The 14,780-nt window shown below is 39.7% G+C and overlaps 1 protein-coding gene across 1 annotated transcript in view; it reads right to left on the bottom strand.

The window, feature by feature from the left end:
• slc15a4 (solute carrier family 15 member 4) overlaps nt 1–14,736 on the bottom strand; it is a 32,674-nt gene extending 17,938 nt beyond the window's left edge. The window contains exons 1-7 of the mRNA XM_018668928.2: nt 14,530–14,736; nt 13,698–14,308; nt 11,070–11,362; nt 10,207–10,348; nt 9,878–9,958; nt 7,214–7,394; nt 3,834–3,992 (exon numbers count right to left, since the gene is read on the bottom strand). Of these exons, the coding sequence (XP_018524444.1) occupies nt 3,834–3,992; nt 7,214–7,394; nt 9,878–9,958; nt 10,207–10,348; nt 11,070–11,362; nt 13,698–14,273 (1,432 nt within the window). The 5' untranslated portion in view covers nt 14,274–14,308; nt 14,530–14,736. The remainder of the gene's footprint in view (nt 1–3,833; nt 3,993–7,213; nt 7,395–9,877; nt 9,959–10,206; nt 10,349–11,069; nt 11,363–13,697; nt 14,309–14,529) is intronic.
• Between the last annotated feature and the right edge of the window lie 44 nt (nt 14,737–14,780).

The following is a 14,780-nucleotide window of genomic DNA, read 5'->3' on the forward strand; positions in this document are numbered from 1 at the left end:
TTTTTGCATATTCTTATAGCCTGAAAGCAGACAAACTTGGGTGGTGTATGTGCAAAGAATTACATATCGTCCTACAAGACTGGGGATTGCAGCAGGGAAGTTTGATGGCACCTGAGGTTTTAAACAGATTTATTCAAACAGAGGAAGACTAAGGGGAAATATTCCTCTTTACCAGACATATGTCACAATTCTGTCAGCCAATTTTCCTTGAAGTAAGCCCAGTGGGATGGTATGCAGGGAGAGAAGAGCGTAAGTTTATTTTAAGGATCCCTATAGCTTTGTTATGTCTGGATTTGACTTTCATAGGGACCCTAATAGCTTTGTGCAAATTCCAGTGTTTTATAGAGGTCTAATGGAATTTTGTTCAAGGGCTTTAAAATACCATTATTACTCAAATCTTAGTATCTATGGATTTTAAACTAAAAGATGACAAATGTTCATTTCCACAGAAACCCAGCAGTGACTGGATCAGCCAGATAATCCCACTGTGGCAAGGAAAAAAAGTCTTAAATATTAATGGCTCAATCTTCACTCTTAATATAGAAATAAATAAAGCGAGGGCTATATGGAAGAACCAACAACAACATGATCTGTGGTAATAGGAGAATGACTCAATAATGGCTAGAGGCCTTAACAAACTCGAGTCACTAAGATAATTGAGGCCTGAAGCCATGATCATGACTGTAGAGGAAAAGAGGTACAGAAAAAGAAAAAAAAATATGTACAGACTCCAAACAGATAGACACAATAGAACACAATACAGGGCAGATTTCTGTTGTGCATTGCAGAGTATACTGTAGGATAAAAATGGTACACAGCTGATTGCAATGTTCTAGATCATATTCAGTGCATTTCTCACAGACACAAACCCCCCTCTTTTAATAAAGGAGAATATTGTTGCTGTTGTTTCTACACTTGTCTCAGATTTTGCAGCCAAGATTTGATATAACATTAGAGCAATTTCTCACTTTGTCACATTATTGTATTACTGGGCCCTTACTTCTCATAGCTTTTAATGAAATGGCATTTCCTCTTTAGGTCAGAGCTCACAAGAAATAGGAGCCAGCTTCTTACGAAGCAGTTTTCAGCTGATATACCCTGAAAGTATCAAAGAGAAGTTTGCAGCTGTCAGTTCCAGCGTGAACTATTCTGACCTGCTTTGATTCAGTGCTTTTCTTTTTAATCATTTCCTGGAAAAGAACAGGGAATCTATTTCTCTGGGGAAAGCAAATTCTGCTAAATTTCCAGTGAAAGATTGTGGGTGGCCTCATATTGATGAGCATATGTCTTAGAATGATATTTAATGGAATGAACAATAGCAAAACTTCAAAATGAAATCAGACCTGAGGCCATATTCAAAAAGCTCCCTACTGAGAAAAGTTGGCTCAAGTCTTACAATTGTAACATCTTCGAAGTATTTCCTCTACCTACTGAGAGAAGATAGAAGATAAAAGATATTCACAAAGGAGCTCAGCCAATAAGACACCTTCTAAGGTGACAAAATAATGAACAGAGAGGTTATTACAAAGCTCAGGACTTTACTGAGGATTAATTTACCCAAGTCTCACTCTTTCCTAGTAGTGTCTAGTCATGCAGATCTAGTTCTGGTTTATTGTGCCAAGGTTTTGAGACATCTGCCTTTGGAACCTTGGCTGCCACCACTATATCCCAATGCAGATGAATCAATTTTGTTTGAGATGTGCCAAAGTGCAGAAAGTTTTTATACCCTTTGTACCATGGAGGCAATATATCTGGTTGTATTAGGCCATTGTGGGCAATGTTGCAAATCAATGAGTCTTTATAGAAACACTGCAGATCACAAGAGTTTAGCCTCAATGTGATGATTTGTAAGGTATTTAATTCAGTAAATTAAGCAAAGGAGACATTCACAACTGGCTACTTTACCAAGTGACTGATTCTATCCATATCACCCAATGCTAGAGGGTAGTGAACAAGCTCATGTGAAAATTTTGACAAGCTGAAGGCTTACATTCAGTGATCAAAGAACAATGTGTGTGTGTGTGTGTGTGTGTGTGTGTGTTTTGTTGTTTTTTATTTTTTGCTATAAACCACCATATTGCCTGTGAGATTATGACAGTTTCAGTTGTAATATACTGTTGGCTTAAGAGTGAGCCCAGGACTGTGCCTTTGTTCTTGCAGTCATTAGAGTCGACAGTATAATGCCTCTAAAAGTGGGAGTTGGTGCGTATTATTCTTATAAGGACATTTAAGGCTCATTCCCTGCCTCTTTGGTCTACATGCAAATGGAACTGTCAGCATCCTCAAAGTGCCGGACTGATAATTAAACTTACTTTCATTTTCTGTGTATTCAAGTGTAATATGTCCCTATGAACACTTTGACAGCTGAGGAAGCATGCTAATCGGATAATTAAGAGTTGAACTTGCAATACAATTCATGTCAGTGCAATTTGTATATTATCTTGTATTATGTCTCTTGAGTGAATGTGTCCAAGCATGTTATATCTGAGCATACATCCCAGCATATTCCATATGCTGGAACATATTTAAGTGTCATGATGCGGCAGCTGGGGCCGCATCGGGGTGGGTTCAGGGATTGTTTTCTGTTTTGTGTTCTTTTCTCGTTTGCTGCAGGCTGGGAGGCGGAGCCGGAGGTTGAGTTCTCTGTGTAGCGACGACCAGGCACACCTGCGCAGCCTTCCACACCTGTCTCCACTTTCCCCTCATCACTCTCCCTATTTAACCTGCCCTCTGTTTTCCCTTCCTCGCCAGTTCTTCATTGCAGTTCACCACTGATCATGCCTTATGCTCCAGGCTGTTCTAACTCCTCCTGCTGCTCCCCCGTTTCTCGTCCCTAGCGTGTTTCCACACCCCTGTGCCTCCCTTGGGTCCCTGGCTGTTTCCTCGCCCTGTCTCTCTTGTGTGCTCTCCCTGTGCTCCAGGTTGCTCACGTGGTCTCTCCTGTGTCGTTCCTCCTGTTCCCCTGGTCCCTGCCTGGTCGTCCTGGCTCTCGAGCTCCAGCCCGTCCTCCCGGCTTCCCTCGTCTGCCTTCTACCTGCGCTATTCCCCGGGCCCCGCTCTGGTCACGGACCCAGACCCTGCCAGACCCACCGCTCTTTTGGCGGCCTCTTTGTGTTCTTCCCCAGCCCTTTTGGTTCCTTGTTTTCTTTGGACAATAAACGCCCTGGTGAATCCGCATCTTTGAGTCCTCCCTTTTTCAGCGCCAAGGCGCTTCATAACATTAAGTGCATAATGTTCAGCTAACATAAGCTGAATGAATAAGGAGATGTATAGTTTATGTTATTGTGTTCAATGTGTTGCAGCTGTGACAATACCCTCAGGGATACATGGCACAGTATAGAGTAAACATCTGTGTATTTATCCATGTTATTATCTACTCTCTCTGTTTGGACAACAAGCAGAGGAGGGCTAATGTGAGGCTAGTCACTGGCTGGAGCAAAGGCACAACTTTCATCACCATTTCAGCTGTAAAACGTTACTTTATTCACACCTTATTCATAAAATGTCCCAGTACTGAACAATGTCTTGCAGTGGTGTGAGAAAATCAGGATAATCAATTATCGATGAACATCTTGGGCTATTTACTCTGGACTACAAACTACAAATACATTAAGGTAGTGTAGTCTGGCAATGAATAAAATTGTTCAAAAAGTTTATGCATTTGTCTTCACTGCATTCTGCTTAGGAAAGTGGGCACTATGGTTTTTTTTTTGCCCACAATTCACTCAGACTGGCTCAGTGTGAAGCTCATCACTGGAGGATATTGTATTTGCTGCAGTGCTAAATGAGAGCTTCTATTGGCTGCAAATTACACAGATGTAAAACAACTGTACCTGCAATGCTGGCAAAGATTTCGCTGATTCCTATCAGCACATATTGAGGCACCTGCCACCATATGGGCAAATCTGCTGCGTGGTAGATAACTTTGCCAAGCACCTGGTCAATGGTACCATTTGATTTGACGATCTCCAGGCGTTTGGTCTCCAAAATACCTGAGGGGATGGACACAGAAAACAATGCACATAAAAACAGTTAGCCATGGGTAGAGAAAAAAATATGGACAGAACTGTCCTAAAAAAAACTACACACGCACAAACACACACACACATACAACATAGACACAAAAGAAAAAATGCAAACAGGGCATTGGGTGGTTCAGTCAGGATGAAGAAACACTTGTTAAAGTATTTATCACTCTGAAGTCAATGATACCAACAAATAGCCAAACACAGCCAGAGTTGGAGGATTCAATGACAATCCATTAAGGATTTAACTAGTTTTAAGGCTACCCTACCACTTCATTAAGATCACATCTGCACGCTTCCATATCATGGCAGTTAGCAATGGAACAGTGTAGACGGTTCAGTAATAAGAGCGAAGCAGTTGTCATCAACTGCTGCCGCCTCCTAAAAGCTTTATTCGATAGCTATTATCATGTAACCAGCGGCTATTTCCAGATAACTCCCAGAGACAGCCTCCTATCATAACTACAGTTAATGCTGTATTTGAGAGGAGTTGTAGCCTTGTAATCCGACTATCCTATAATACCAGCCGTCCATCTCAGGCAGTGTGGCCACTGGGCTGCCCAGAGCAAGTCTCACTCTATAAACACATATCCATGCTTTTCTTCCCTCACTAAACATCACACATCAGACAACACAGTGTGATCCCTGGCAACTCTGCTCCAGCTTTTATTAAAAAAAAAAAAAAAAAGAGCGAGCGAGATGCTTTTGGACACCTAAAAGCCATTGAGCTTTAACCAAAGCAGATTAAACCATAAAGTTGAGAGAATGTGATAAAACATGCTAGTAAAAACATCTCTTCAAAAGCAGTGTCAGCTTTTCAGAGCTGGGCACAGTGTGTGGCTGAAGTCTGGGACACAAATGAAAAGGGGATCAGAATCAGTCCACTGTCCACATGACAGCATATCTTCAGCTGTCCCTTTGCACTACATGGGAGGTCCAGCTGTCCTCGTGCCACGCGTGTCAGTGGGTACAATGAAATCCTGTGAAATATCCCCGCACCAATGTTATCATGAGAGATTTCTGCACATTTATTGCATGTGGTGATGAAAGTGATTCTAACTCTGAAAAGCAATGGTGTGACCAATGTCAGTGCCATGCAGTGGCAGGCTGACAATGCAATGTGATGGACTGGCTATTCTCTGGGCAAAAGATGCCACACTTAGTCATTTGCAGCTATCCAATTTCAGCTAGCAGACAAATTCAGATAAGCACTGAGGACACATGAAAAGCCATCTGAGAAATACAGTTCAAAATATATTAGCAGTGTAAGGCAGCTCCCAGGAGTCAGTGTGTGTAACTGAATGAATGTAAAGCAAGGAATTGCTGGGGATAAACAGCACACAGGCTCAGCAAATTATTATTCTTGGATGAATAATTATCACAATAAGATGCAGATACAATTTCATTAATACTGTATCTCAATAACTCACAGTACATTACAATACAAATTGGATCCAGTTGTCTGATTTGACTAAAATCCAGGTCAGAACTGTGTTGCACACTAGTTGTGTATACCCACACCACTGCACCATCATAAACCCTTTCTCTCCACTCCCAGGACTCAAAATTGCTTTCTGCAATATTCAGAATTTATTTAGCCTAAATTCAAATGCAAAGATTGCACTTTCTTTCAAGGAGCCAAATGGAAAAGTAAATACCTGAATAGCTTTTGAACATCAGAAATGAACATGTTAGAGCACCTTTCCATCTAGGAATGCTCATGTCCTCTGAAAAGAAAATGTTACTTTAAACCGAAAAGTAGACGCATTAGATTTGGTTAATAGACCTTTTACCACATATCAGTGATTGAAAAGGATGTTTTGATGGGCTCTAGTCAGTCAGGCTCTAGTAACTCAGACTAGACCATCCAAAAACTCTCCCACAACAAACTTCCTCTTTTTCACCACATCTATATAAAGTAAAGGACAAGGATGAGAGTTGAGTCCAGTGCCCTTCTCTCTTCATCTTATTCATATAAAAACACACAAAAAGCACACATGCTTACATGGGAATTATTTCCTTTAAGATAGAGATCATATATTTAGTATGTAGAACATGGTCATCACTTACATAAAGCTGCTTCTATCAGGGGCTGATTAAAAAGGCTCTTAATGTTATAAAGTAAGCTTTTGCTATGTATAAACACATTTAAGGAACCTTTTACAGTATAATAATATCTCTGTGTTTCATATGTATTAGCCTGTTGTCCATGTGGTTTTAGACTCTGTCGTAATTTAAATGTGACATAAATGCAATCTTATTTGATTTACCTCTGAACAAACAACAAATAAATTATAGCTGATGTTGTTACGCTCAAATGGCATTTAGCAAAATATCTGTTGGAACTTTTCAGTCTGGACTGTGAAATCATTGGAAACAATGGAAAAGAGCTGCCCAGACCTCAGGGTCAGGGTTTTAAAGGGTTAAGTTCAGTAATTAAATAATAAATCACATTATTTTATTTGCCGTATTTAACTTCCTTCCCAGTTGCTAATTTAAAATTAAATTATCATTTAATTTGTACAACCAAAAAAAAAAAAAATTACAAAAAAAAAAAATTAAAAAGTAATTATCCTGTGCAATTATTGTCAAATTCTATTCGGTGCATGTTTAACAGTCAACTGACAATCTGGTTGAAGCACACCAGCCAATATCTAAAGGGTCACTAATGACAGAACATGTTCATATTCTATGTGGCAGATGCATTGTGCAGAAGAAAGGGCAGTGGCTGTGGAAAATATAATGTGCATTGATTCTAAGGAGTGTTACTGATTTACTTTCTTCCTGCCTCCGGGCTTGTCTCTTTCAAAACACTTTAGCCTGGATGTATCAATGCAGCAGTGCCCACTGACAGGCCTGGCTGAGACTTTATTTCCAAAATAATCCACAGGCTGGAAGTGAACAGGACTGAGCAGCATTGCCGCATGCGGGTGCAGTCATTCAGGACCAAAAAGTGAGATGCCACAGCTCCCCCTGTGCTCTAGAGGGCAAAACTCTGGGGCTGTTTTCCCCTTTGCCAGGTGGAAAGTGATGTTTTGATAAAGGGACAATTAATACATCCATGAAAGACCATCTGCTGAGTCCCACATTTACCACAGAAAACAAGAGCTAACTTTGTTGTTTCCTTGGTGTTTTTCTGGCCTACTTATGTAACAGTGTAGAGGGGATGTTTCTATTAGTGCACTCACCCGCTGCCACAGCCGACCACATCACAAAGAACATCCCCACTGCAATCCTCTTCAGAGAGGAGGGCAGCAGGCCGCGACGTTTCAGGATGGGGTCCACCACTTTGTCCTTAAGGGGAATCAGCATAAGGATGAGCACTGCGTCAAACATGGTGAGCCAGGCAGCTGGGAAGCGGAACGTCATCTGGGGGGATTCAGGGGAAAAAGATGAGGTAAAACTGTGTAAAAAGGCAACAAAGCATGAAGACTACAGCGAATGTTAGTGCATTCCAACACAGTTCAGCAAGTGTTTGTGTGCATGTGAGTGTGCGCGCGTGTGTGTGTGTGTGTGTGTGTGTGTGTGTGTGTGTGTGTGTGTGTACTTTGAGCTTGATATTGCTTTGGCACCCCCATGTGGTCAAAACCAAAATGAGAAATATTTGTTCAACTGACAGCAATAAAATACACCTTCAAATACATTCATCAAATAGCAGAATATGTATAATTATTATAATTATTGTAATTATTATTATTACTATTATTATTAGTAGTAGCAGTAGTAGTAGTAATAGTAGTAGTAGTTGCAGCAGCAATACTAATAGTATGCCTGTTTTTTAAATGCTTATCTATTAAATATTCAAGTGGCTTTTGGGATAAACTGTCAATTCAAAATAAGTTTTAAACACAAATCGAAATCTATAACCATAAAGAGTAATCTATGAAAGGAATAATTACACTTTGCAATCAGATTGGATAAAATAGGGAAAAAAAACCATTGTGAGCATACAAAGTATCTACAAGTTCAGGCAATATCTCATCAAGCAAGCAATGAAAGACTGCAAACTGCTGGAGATGTTTTTTGCAATTCAAATTCCAATAGCCATCCGAGCTCCTGATGTGTCTCTGGTTTAACACTTCTGATAGCATCATTTATTCTCAAATTGAATTTCCATTTCTTCGAGTAACCGCTGGCAGTCTATACGCGGCTCCTTAGACAGTGTTTTCCTTCCTTGTTTGGGCATTATCATATTCAAAATGATAGAAAGAGCTAAGTGAGATTTTTGCTCTTTGCCAAGGGAAAGCCTCTCATGAATGACAGAGGTGTCCCAACAAGCCTATGTCTGTAGTAGGCATGATGTTCTGCTTTTTCTTCTTCACAAAATAGACCACATACATATGCACTGTATACATACATCCTCTATATTATGGGCCCCAGGTTGGGAACTGAAGAAATTATAAACACATGAGGAAGTAAGAAAAGAAAAGGCTTGTTTCTGGTTCCAAAAATGTTCTCTTTTGTGGACAGTTCTCAAATATCAGCTTTTTTTTGTGGAATAATGAGTAGTTTTCCCTCTTCAGGCATCAAAATATATAAAAGCTATACGTGAGAAGATAACAATCTCTCACTGAAAAAAATTGTATGGCTCGTGGTTATTCTTATAAGATATTAAGATATGGTGAATTAACTTTGCTTTGTATATAAAGGCCACAAGCCATAAAGGTTGGGAATCATTGCTCTACAGGTATCACAGGACACCATATGTTAAAAGGTAGTTTTAATTCAAAAAAATCATTTAAAAGTACAGACTGCCTACAAAATGTAATTCAAACAAATATATCAGCAAATACTAATGCTAATTACAATAGAATAGTAATGTCAGGACCTAATCGCAGTTAACATTATTAGTATGGACTTATTTCCTTGAAGAGACAGTATTTATTCATTTTAGACATTGAAATGTGTCAGGTGAGGTGAGAGAATAAATCACAGAAGCATCTAATCTCACTTCCCTTTTGATGTTGAGAAGTGTTGAGGCTGGTAGCAGAAAGGCTTAGTTCCGTTTTTTATACCCGATAAAAAGCATGTGGAAAAAAAAACAGCCAATATAGTTATTAAACACGGCTGAACACAGTAGTGCGAGTAAACAAAACTATGTCAGACCAGTTTAAGAGCGTCACGAGTCCCAGTGAATATTATTGTGAAGTAAAACAATATACATGTGCCAATTATATAACACTAGGTCAAACTGTGTGGTTTACAGTCAAGTGTTTCACTTCACATTTCCATGAAATCAGTATATTCCAGTATCACCTCAAGTGTGCCTGTTCAGAAAACAGAACACCAGAGATATACTGTACAGTACATACTACACTTCCTAGTCTATTCCAATTTTAGCACCTTTAAATCTTTTGAGGAGTTGTGTATTGTGGAATAAGTGAGGGGTTTTCAGTCAGAACTTAACATGCAGTACAATCTGTCAGAGTAAGATACAGGTAAACCAGCAACACTCATCAGGAACAATCAGATGGAGGCGCTGCTGTGGAGAGATACAATCACGGCCAGGTTGCTAATCTGCAAGGTATTAGTCTGTGAAGTTAAATTCTGACTTAATCCCCAAGGTATTACCAACCTTTGCTGCTGCCTCCAGCTGTTGCCTACCATTGTGTCAGTGACCTACTGACTGCTTTAGTTTCAGCAGAGGAAAATCTGGTTCAAACTTACTTACGTGGAGGCAGTTAGAGCTCCACACTGGTACAGTATGTTTAATGCAACAGAATTATACAGTAGTTGCTTAATATGTGAATAACAAATCACAGTGTCAAACCACAGACGTAAGCACACTTATACTATTTTTAATCAAACAAGAAATTGGTACTTGGACTGAGAGTGTATCCACTTGAGGTTACCTGGTGGGAGTCAACAGTGCTGTTCGAGGCAGTATCAGGAATCTTCAGATGAAGGCTCTGCAGGACGTACGTTGTCTGCATCTGAAGCACAATAAGGAGATTAGAGTCTCAGCATGAAGTAATTCTCCACTTTATGATCACCAGGGTGTCTGGTGCAAAAAACCATTCTTCTCCAATATTGAAATGGAAAATAATCTTTCCTCATATTAACACAATGTGCAGTGTGTATATCTGCATCCAGAAAGCTTATATTCTCATATAAAGTTCCCCCATATGTCATGTGAAAAATGTCTCACAAATTTTGATTCAACTTAACGTGCTGATCTTACTTGGAAATATACAGTCCAATATGGGATAAGGGCGAAGAAAACTGGGAGGATTTTCACCAGGGCTTTCACTTCCTCTACTTTCTCTTCTGGAAATTTTCCTCCATAGGTCACTTTGGCACTGTCTAGTAGTGTTGGTTTGTGTCTTCATGGAGAAAAAAAAGAAAAAGAAAAAAAAACTTTAAAGTGATTGACAGCATAAAGTAAACACATAAATAAACAACCAACCAAATAAATAATATACTAGAATTATATTAAACTCTTGAAGTGGGCGACTTAATCAGTCTTCTTTGTTAACATCTCACTCTTAAATAACAGCGCTTCTAGAGACAGCAGCAAAACTTTATTCTAAAGCCTATAATCCCCATCTCAAGAGAGAATGCCTTAATAAGAAATTCTTGAAAGGCTACGGTATTGGCCAACTTAAAATATTCAATGTCAAGTTTTTGAGGTGATTGTGCTACTTTGGTTCAAAGTCAAGAAACAGCACTTCAGAATACTTTTTACTACAGGGAATAAAGATGAATGCCTGGACCAACAGAAAAAAAAGAATTATACAGGGGGATCAAAAGAGGCTTTAACATAAAGGTCTATCAGCAATACCTAGCTGTGTTATTCTACTTCATCATCACCATCCCACTAAACTCTACCATGAACAAAAATACCAGCTACACTGCTGGAAAGAGCCTTCTCATTGAGACTGATGAATGCTTTCTACACCACAATCATTGTGAGCATGTTGTTTGTCATTCAGTGCATTTTACCACTTTTTTATGGACAGACAACAGTTTTATGCTAGCTTTCTCCCATCGGTATATAAAATGGCTTCAGTCGACTGATACACAGAGGTAATATGCTGCTCTCACCGGAGCAGGTTGGGTTCCTTTGGTTTTTGGGAGCAGCAGGCGAAGCTCAGGATCTTGGCCATATCTGTGAAGGCGCTGCCATCAGCAGGCTTGGTGATGAAGACGGTTCGGCCCAGGAGAAAGACCAGGAAGGAGACTCCGAGGCACACTGCTGGGATGATGTAGCCAAGCCTAAAGCTGTAATTTTGCTGGATGTAGGCCACACCACCCAGAGACAGGATGGCTCCCAAATTAATGCACCAGTAGAACCAGTTGAAAAATCTGCGTGTGGCCTCTGGTCCTCTGTCTTTGACCTGAGATTACAGACAAAATAAAAGTCATTGTAATTTTGTCACGTACACAAGAAGATCATTTAAAATAAAAATAATTTAGCCATGTCAGAGAAAAGACCTTGAACTATGAGCATTGCGACAGTTGTGTCATTACAGTTTGATTGTCAACTATCTATATGCCTTTGTCAGCTACAGAAGATGTCTGGTCATCAGCACTTTCATAGGAAAGTTGTCAGATGAGGAAATGAACTCCAAAAAGACCAAACATTATGCATTTAAGTGGCAATTGCATTAGTGACCAAAACCATGACGACTCAACAAAAAAGATAAACTGTACTGACAAAGAGGAACCATGATCACAAGCTGAAACTAACACATTTCATTCAGAATAAAATGGTTAAATTACTGTATTTAGTGCAATGATAATGTAAGTAATAGTGAAATCTTTTTGCAGCCCTAGCATTGCATGGAATGACTATAGTCATAAGAAATCCGAAGAAGTATAAGGCGTCAAGAGAGAGGGAATTTGTTTTATTACTTCGGGGAGTGATAAAATATAAACAAAGTAAACAGCAACTTTTTTGTTTATTCGTTATCTGTTTACTGCAACTCTGACATTTCTTACAGAATTTTCTATGATAGCCTACACCGTTAGCTTGCCAAAACCACAATAAATTCAGTTAAATGTCTATGCAAGTACATAATATTATTCTCATAATGGCACTGAGCCATTCCGCATGCAGTTATCCCTGTGGAGGAAAAGATTTTATCAGTGTGTGATGAAGTGGATATGTCCTTTATATATGAGCACAAAAGATGCAGCAGTACAGCTACAATTAACTATTGGGGAGATAATGTCACGGCATTCACAAGCTGATGCTGAGCATAAATCTTTCTGGGGTTTCTCCCTGAAGTTGTGCAGTATCAGTTAGCCAAAATTAGCCACATGATTGTCCTGTGCTGCCAACAACTGAACTGTAACATTTCAAAATAAAACACATACATGGGAATTTTGAGCTTTTGTTGCTGCTACATTTACCTTTGTCACAAGATCAATCATAGTAAATGGTTGTGTTGCCTCCAGCCTTTAGTCATGTCAGGACAAGACAAACATTTAATTTAGCATCTTGCTTCAGTGTTGACCCTTCATCAAACGCAGAATATGATCAGTAAATATTACACTGATCATAGGCTGACAGACATTACATCTGCAGTGGCCGGCTAAAAGACAAAAAAGGGACACTGTTGTAATATGGTTTCCTCTCTTCTGATTTAATTTCATGTCCGAACTTCAAGATCTGTGTATGCCACCCCAGTAAAAATGTTAACATAATGATTATTACGCTCAAGGTGCATATTAATTACAAAAAACTCACAACATTGACCATGGCGAGTTTCACACTGCAAAAGGGTTCAATTATTCCTCAGACACACATCAAGCCCCAAGTAAGATGAAATCTCCACTTTCGCTCAAAGTGAGCAAAGTATTAACAGCTTTAGGAACTTTCAGCTGGAGGAGCATTAGTGGGAGAATTCAGCCTTCGTGTGACAACTTTATTTCAAATTCTGCACTTGGATAAAGTATCATGTTTTGTCAAGTTAATTGAGTGTTTTATAATTATATTTTCCCTAACAATCTCTGGTACTACTAAAACCCAGCTGATGTATTCCAAATACTGCTGTTTTTCTATGCTATATGCGGCTGTAGGATGTATCTGTTTCTGTGTTTGTCTTTTGTTTTGCTCCAATGTATGGATTTTGCTTGATGTTGTACATGTTGCGTGTTGGAACATGATCAAAAGAGGCACTGACAGAAATGTGAGAATCTTATAATGAGCATATTGGGCTCAAGTTCTAGACATATATACCCTGCCACTTCTCTTTGAAAGCTTTTACCCACTCCTGATTAGACTATTGTGAGAAACAATGATCCCATTGATGAACTTTCCCGTTTCTGAAACTGCTTCTTATAGGTCCACTGGGTAACTTGACGTAATTTTGTCATCAAAGTGTCGGATGTGTTATGTTTCACTTCTTATTAACACCAAAGTATCATTCAAAGCATTGTTCTTGGGGTTTTTGTATGAGTGACATAAACAGAGGGTTGTCACTGACTCTACACACCAATGACCATGGTGATCATGAGCACGCATGTGTAAGTGAACTGTCATGGTGCGGCGGAAAACCCATCACATGTCAGACTTTCATATTGTCACACTACATACCCAATCTTACACAGCCCTATGTCAGGGAAAAAATCTTATTCAAAGACTGGCTTATGAGTACAAGTCTCCTTTCAGCATTCTTTATTTAGTATAGACTTTGAGATCTAAAAGTAATATTGTTCATACTCTACCTGATCTGCCCCAAATGGAGTGATGTTGGACTTCACAGTACCCACACCCAATGCAATTAAAAAAAGTCCACTGTAGACTACTGGGCCACAATATGGGGCACGAACAGGGCAGGTTACATTGCTTGGTGGGGTACTGTTTGTGCTCAGACACTCAGCAGGTTGCACAGGAAACGCCAACTCTTCTCCACACAGGTGTGTCCTGGTGCCTTCATTTGAAATGAAAGGGAAAAACAGCAGGCCAGCAAAATATAGGATCAAACTTGAGGCAATGGTCCAGAATTTCCCAAGGTATGCATCCGCCAACCAGCCTCCAAATGGTGAAATCAGGTAAGTAACTCCCATGAATATCAGAGGAGCCTGACTCGCCTGAGTACCCTCCCAATAAAAAGGACTGCTATTGAGAAAAAGAACCAGATTGGATGTGATGCCGTAAAAAGCAATCCTCTCTAATGATTCAGCCAGCAGGATGGCTGCACATGCTAGTCGTCTTCCCTGGAAAACTGATGGTGGTGAAGGTCTGTTCACCGATGAGTCCAAAAGAGGGGTGCTCTCACTGGCATCCCTGCTGTTAGCCATTCTCAACCAACTTGATGACTTATAAGAGTTCCAACCTGAGGAAAAATATAGAGTGAGTTAAACAGGTTAGCCAAACGTTTACATCACTGTTTACATAGAGAAGACAGCTAGCTGTACCTTACTCACAGCATCTGAATAATCCAAGGGGAGCCCCCTTGCTCATCATATGCAACGCAAGCACTAAGCACAAATCATAAGTAATGTTAACCTAGCTTTAGCACAACGATAGCTTAGTAAGAGTTTGGTTTCACATTACCTTTAACTATAGACACACGTTCCAGGAGTCTTCGTTATATCCATTAACCTAGATAGTGTTTACCGCTCAAATGTTTACTCTGTCTAGGTTTAAATCAGCACTTTATCAAAGGAGAACTGGAAGTCAACAAAAAGTCACAGTACTATCGCGTGACACATAGCTCAGTCAACACTCTGTCACACTTGCGTTTCCCTAGAGACGATATATAAATGACATGCACTCGGCGTGCCTCGTTAGAGAGGCGATTAACA

The sequence above is a fragment of the Lates calcarifer genome, linkage group LG13 (assembly GCF_001640805.2).
Source record: "Lates calcarifer isolate ASB-BC8 linkage group LG13, TLL_Latcal_v3, whole genome shotgun sequence".
Taxonomy (NCBI): Eukaryota; Metazoa; Chordata; class Actinopteri; family Centropomidae; genus Lates; species Lates calcarifer.